The sequence below is a fragment of the Puma concolor genome, chromosome A1, assembly GCF_028749965.1.
Source record: "Puma concolor isolate L17-30 chromosome A1, mPumCon1.1.hap2, whole genome shotgun sequence".
Taxonomy (NCBI): Eukaryota; Metazoa; Chordata; class Mammalia; order Carnivora; family Felidae; genus Puma; species Puma concolor.
In genome coordinates this window covers 150,553-156,552 of record NC_141667.1, presented here as the reverse complement: position 1 = coordinate 156,552, position 6,000 = coordinate 150,553, and the positions used below count along the sequence as shown (strand labels likewise).

At 42.5% G+C, this 6,000-nt stretch overlaps 1 protein-coding gene across 2 annotated transcripts in view; it reads right to left on the bottom strand.

The window, feature by feature from the left end:
- Positions 1-1,341: 1,341 nt before the first annotated feature.
- The window catches only part of SDHA (succinate dehydrogenase complex flavoprotein subunit A), a 30,053-nt gene continuing 25,394 nt past the window's right edge, over positions 1,342-6,000 (bottom strand). For both annotated transcript variants that reach the window (XM_025923443.2, XM_025923444.2), the window contains exons 13-15: positions 5,846-5,976; positions 3,525-3,638; positions 1,342-1,668 (exon numbers count right to left, since the gene is read on the bottom strand). In XM_025923443.2, coding sequence (XP_025779228.1) covers positions 1,582-1,668; positions 3,525-3,638; positions 5,846-5,976 — 332 coding nt within the window. In that variant the 3' untranslated portion in view covers positions 1,342-1,581. The remainder of the gene's footprint in view (positions 1,669-3,524; positions 3,639-5,845; positions 5,977-6,000) is intronic.

Below are 6,000 nucleotides of genomic sequence, written 5' to 3'. Positions count from 1 at the left end.
GTGACTCTGATTCACATTAGGGATTGCAAAAAGGGCGTCTTTAAATTCTATCAGTCCTTACTCATTTATCTGAAGGAATTCCTCTGTAAAATACATTCCTAATTAACTAGGTTACCCTGAATGGCAATGTGTGGATAAAAGGCAGGATAATCATGATTTTCCTTTAATTGCCCATTTTCAGTGTTAGTAGTTAGTGCCTAACTTGCTTAATTGTGTGTTTCTGTTTGTTCCGTTTTGGCTGAGTTTTTACACTGTCATTATAAATCAACAGCATGTTTTTAATATAGTCACTCAGTCTCAATCAATGCAGCCACCATTGTTTGCTGGCTCCAGTGCCTCTTCTGGCCCCAGTGCTCCCTGACGGTTTCCAGCTCAGACACCTTTTTAGGCTCATCTTAAACATTTCCTCCCCCAGCCCAGGAATCAGCAACTCTTACTTGCTATCATACTTTCTTGGCACAGCTGTGGGAAACAGCAACTCTCCTCCATCACAGCCCCTATAGAAGAGAATTTGGGAACGTCTAACAAAACAATATGTGCATTTACCCTTGGACCCAGCAATTCTACTTCTAGGACTCCACCTCAAAGAAACTGGCGAAGAAAATGACTTCAAGCACACAGTTACTCATTGTGGCATCTGTAATACTGGAAATAACACAAATGCCCATCACTGGAGGGTAAGGTACACTCATGCAGCCAAAGGAAGGAACAAAGACTCACTGATAAGGAGTGACCTCCGGATATGCAGACAAGGAATGCACAATGGTCTATACATCATAATGCAAATACAGATTTTCTTTCTTCTTCTCTTTAAACATTTAGCTAAGAAGATAACTAAAGTGGTTGCTATGAGGGAGAGAAGGGAGAGAATGCAGGAACAATTAAGGAGGTTAGCTCCAAATATAAGGGACTCTGAAAGAACATAAATGTTTTACATATTTGCAAACTAAGTTTGTAAAGACCATCCTTAAAATTGAAAAGCAGACAGTAATATCAATGACCCTACCTGCTCTGGACTGGAGTCTACAGAAGCCAGCCCTGAGACAATTACTAGGAAGGAGACCCCAAGTAGCAGCTGAAAGCAAGTGGGGAAAGAAGAAATCCATCTGTTTCCTTTAGTATCTGGTTATTTAAATACTTTAGGACACATGTTCACATATTAAACCATTTGCTTACTAAGAACAAGGAGAATATGTTTATTTCTTTCATGTGCTGTCAGCATCGAAATTCATTTTTACTTAATTATATACTACAACAAAATTTCTGGATTTCGATATTTCAGGTCAACAAACAGGCCTCAAGTCAAACAGTATAAGCTCATAAATGGACTTGGAATAGAAATAGGTTTGTAATTTATGTTTATTTAAGCATCATGCCCAGTTTTATTAGTTCACAAGAATGAAGCCTCACACTTCCTGGCTGTTGATTACTGGCAAGCTTCTGGCCACCAGGTAGATGATACCTATTCGAATGGTGACCCTTGTTCCCTTGAGGACAGGGTATCAATAGGACAGTTATGATATAAAAGCACACATGAGCTATTATTATACATGGGTACAAAGTCGGTCACCTCTGGCCCAATCAGTAGGAGCGAATGGCTGGAGGGACTGTGGCACAGTCTGCCTCATTCAAAGTTCTGTCAATGACGGGTCTGTACTCCAAGGAGACCTTAAAAAGAAAAATTGATAGACAAAATTTGTAGAAAACCACACAAACAGCATTCTCTTAGGCTCTTTTGAAAAATTAACTATAAAACTTATTTGTAGGGGCACCTGGGCGGCTTAGTCGGTTAAGCACCCAACTCTTGATTTCGGCTCAGGTCATGATCTCACGGTTCAGTTCGTGAGTTCGAACCCTGAATGGGGCTCTGTACTGACAGTGCACAGAGCCTGCTTGGGAGTCTCCTTCTCTATCCCTCCCCTGTTCTCTTTCTCTCAAACTAAATTAAAAAAAAAAAAAAAAAAAATTGGCAAATTTCAGGAACTTAAAACCACAAATATGTACTAGAGTATTTTTCACTAACAAACTCAAAAAGGATCTAAAAGCACAACAGGGCTATGTAAATTATGGTAAATCCATGTAGTGAAATACAGCAATTAAAATAACAATGTACAAAATTCTTGATGCTTTACACAAATGCTTAAGAAGTAGGTGAAACCCTGTATATACTGTCATCGTTTAATTACATTTAGACTATATATTTTTCTACTCATATTTAAGGAAAGTGTATAAACATACATGCAAAACCTGAAGGAAAATATTTCAAAATGATAATAATGAAATAAAATAAAATTTCAAAATAAATTTTCAAAATAAACTTCAAAATTTCACAAATAAAAATTTCAAAATAATAATAAGGGGTATCTGTGACTGGTGATCTTACAAATGTTAATTTCCTTTATCTTGCACTTTCTATACTTTAAAATGAGCACTTACTTCTTATATAATTGTAAAAAGTCTTGAACATTACCAAAAATAGGATTGTACTGAGACAGAAGTCTGATCCCTTTCTAAGTAATTTGTTTGATGTTTGTTTATTTTTGAGAGAAAGCATGCACGATTGCGAGAGTGGGGGAGGGGCACAGAGAGAGAGAGAGACAGAGAGAGAGAGAGAGACAGAGAGAAAGAAAGCGCGAGAGACAGACAGAATCCCAAGCAGGCTCTGTGCTGTCAGTGAAGAGCCCAATGCGGGGCTTGACCCCACAAACTGAGATCAGGACCTTAACTGAAATCAACAGTCAGACACTTAACTGACTGAGCCACCCAGGTGGCCCCAGTCTGATATCTTTCTACATGCACTGTCAGAAAATAGCCTTCATGCAAAATTATGAAAATCACTGCCTGCCTGAAATAGCAGACACTAGGCACTCTGTATGAAGTGATGACAACAAAGCACAATGCAATTTCTGCAGACTGAGACAAATGATTGAGATGATCCCTTACAAGCCTGAAAAGCTTAAGGGTACACACTTTGTATCTTATTTCGGACTCTTAATGCCCAGGAGAAAAGTCAAATGGGTGAATTACCCTTCGGTGGAGTAAGACTGTGAGCCTTTATTGTACTTGTAGCTGGTTGTTCCCAGCACCCTCACCCCCTCCCCTGCTTGCTGTGCCCAGGCCAATGCCAAGGGCTGCACAGCATACCCTGGGTTCCCTGAGGCTGCACCCTGAGGTGGTCCGACCAATGGGAAGAAAGGAGTGTTTTCCCGTCCCACCCCCACCCCCGATCTTGCTCTCTATGGGCTCCAGAATCCTCATCCCCTCCCCTGCTATCCAGGCTTGGGTGCTCACTCCTTGCCCAGTGCTAAGCTGTGGAAGACCAGCCCTTCTGAACCACCTGCCCATGCTGAATTCTGCCTCCAGACAGAAGCTGACTGACAAGGTCTTTTCCAGTGGTATCTCAAATCTGTCAATGGTCGACTTAAATCCATGCTGCTTCTCCCAGTCCGTCATATGCTGAACTCTAGAACATGTGGGACAGCGTATTTGTCAGCGCTATGTGAACAGAACATGCCCCCATATACCTTCCCAGTCTTGATGTCGACATAGGAAAGGGTGTGCTTCCTCCAGTGTTCCTCAAATGGCTTCTTCTGCTGCCCCTGGATGGGCTTGGAGTAATCATACTCGTCAATCCGCTCCTGAGGCCAGAGAAAGTAAGTGTATTTCAGAAAATACCACTAACAATCACACTTCAAGTTTCTTACTTCTCTAACAGCAATTTAACCGGAAAATATGGCAAACTCATTGAAATGACACATGAGAGACCAGTCTGCTATGAATCCCCCTAGATCCCACCCAACAAGGAGGTATCCACTGACCCAACCAGACCTTGTTCTGAGCTGGGACATTCCTAGTCCATTTTTCAACCCCTGCCCCTTCCTTCTACAATCCTTAATGAAAAACCATTTTGTGTAGATCTGATCTAAAACAACACACAATGTGAAAAACAGTGCAACTGAGTCCCAAATGCAGGTGGGATGGAGAGATGAGACATGTGATCCATCTGCCAGTGGTCAGTCCTCCAGAGGACCTGTCCACCCTGGGGCTCTCAGACAGGCCGTTCCTCACTCCAGGGCCTCCACGGCGCAGGTCCCAACAAGGGTAGAATCCACCGAGGCCACAGAGCTAGCAGTGGGTCTGCAGCACCATGAGCTCAGAGCTCCATTTCTACAACCAGTGGGTGGTTGGGTGTGGAAATCAGATCTTTTATGCACTTAAAAGTTTATCAAATACTTTGTATTTCTGCTCTGTACTCTGGGAACTTTCATCTTCTTTCAGCTTTTATTGAAATGTTTCAGTTCTAGCAATTATATTAAAATTTTGTTCAAAAACTCTCAAAGAGAAGCTGAACACTATTAAGGAATACACGGCACATAGTAATGAATAAGAATGTACAAGAGCCTCTTAAAATGAAAACCAGGGGCACCTGGCTGGCTCAGTCGGTGGAGCACACAATTTTTGATCTCAGGGTTAAGCGTTTGAGCCCCATGTTGGGTGTAGAGACAAATTACTTAAAAATAAAATTAATTAAATAAAATAAAAACACTTTGCTTCTGTTTCTGCTGAGTGAGGTGAGTGTGGTGGTGGGGAAAGGCAAGCAAGTGGGGCTAGCACCTTCTTTCCCTTTTTATTTTATATAAGAGAAAGGAGCATGAGCAGGGGAGAGGGGTGGAGCGACAGAGGAGAGAGAATCCCGACACAAGGTTTGATCTCACAAATGGTGAGATCATGACCTGAGACGAAATCAAAAGTCAGATGCTTAACTGACTGAGCACCGCCCCCCGCCCCCCAGGTGCCCCACCTTCCCTTATTTCTGAACACATACCTACAGGTGAGCTCTCTCAGGGGAAGCAGCTTCCACCTGCTTATCTGCTAACACTGAATGAAAACTCATTCATCTCATCACACAAACCAACAGCCTAGAGAAGCTTCCAGTTCTCAGTACATGTGACAAACGTGCTTAATTAATATTAATCTAATCCAGCTCCAGTCAGTGGAAGGTAAATTAACAAAGTTTCACAGCTGACTGGTGAGCCTGCTACCAGGAACACTAATACTGTCCCAGACCAAAGCCTGTCTGTCTGGAAAGTGGCTCGGGTCCTGCCGATATTCCATCCTAAATTCGTGTTTGTTCCCGAGTGCCCATTTCCTTGATGTTTTGCTGTCATATGCTGAGTGCTCTGTTCTGGAAAAATCTGACAACTGTACTCTGCATAAAAATCAGGTCATTTAAAAAAGTAGTGACCCAATGGGGCGCCTGGGTGACTCAGTCAGTTGAGCATCCAATGTCGGCTCAGGTCATGATCTCTCGGTTCATGAGTTCGAGCCCTGTGTCAGGCTCTGTGCTGACAGCTCAGAGCCTGGAGCCTGCTTCAGATTCTGTGTCTCCCTCTCTCTGTCCCTCCCCAACTTGTGCTCTGTCTCTCTCTCAAAAATAAACATTAAAAAAACCAAACATTAAAAATTTTTTAAAAAGTGACCCAAGATGAGATCAGGTCTCAAATGATGATTTCCTCATCATTTTAAGTCAGTAAGTTAGCATTTTCTGGCAATAATACTCGGACTGCACAGTAACCTTTGACCAAGTAAAGTTCAGGTGTGTTTTGCTCAGGGTGCTACTGGCAGCAGCAGATACTGATCCAAACCAAGAAAAAGGTCACACTGGTAGTAAACACAGTGATACCAAAGTATAAAAGTTATCAGGGGGGGAAAAAAAGGGCATACTTTTTAAAATTTACTTTTGGGAAAATTGAGTGAAATGCAGAGAAAGTACAGGGTTAGGGACTAAGCAAGGCCAGGTGAGAGAAGGCATGATGTGCAAATAGGGTATGTTGTGAAGGCGCACCTTATAATCTTCCCTGGCATGAGCACCACGTGACTCCTTCCGAGCCTCTGCTCCATAAATGGTCTGAAGTGCACAAAGCATCAGGTTCTGCAGCTCTAGGGTCTCCACCAGGTCGGTGTTCCAGACCATTCCTGAGGACACACAAGGCACCCATG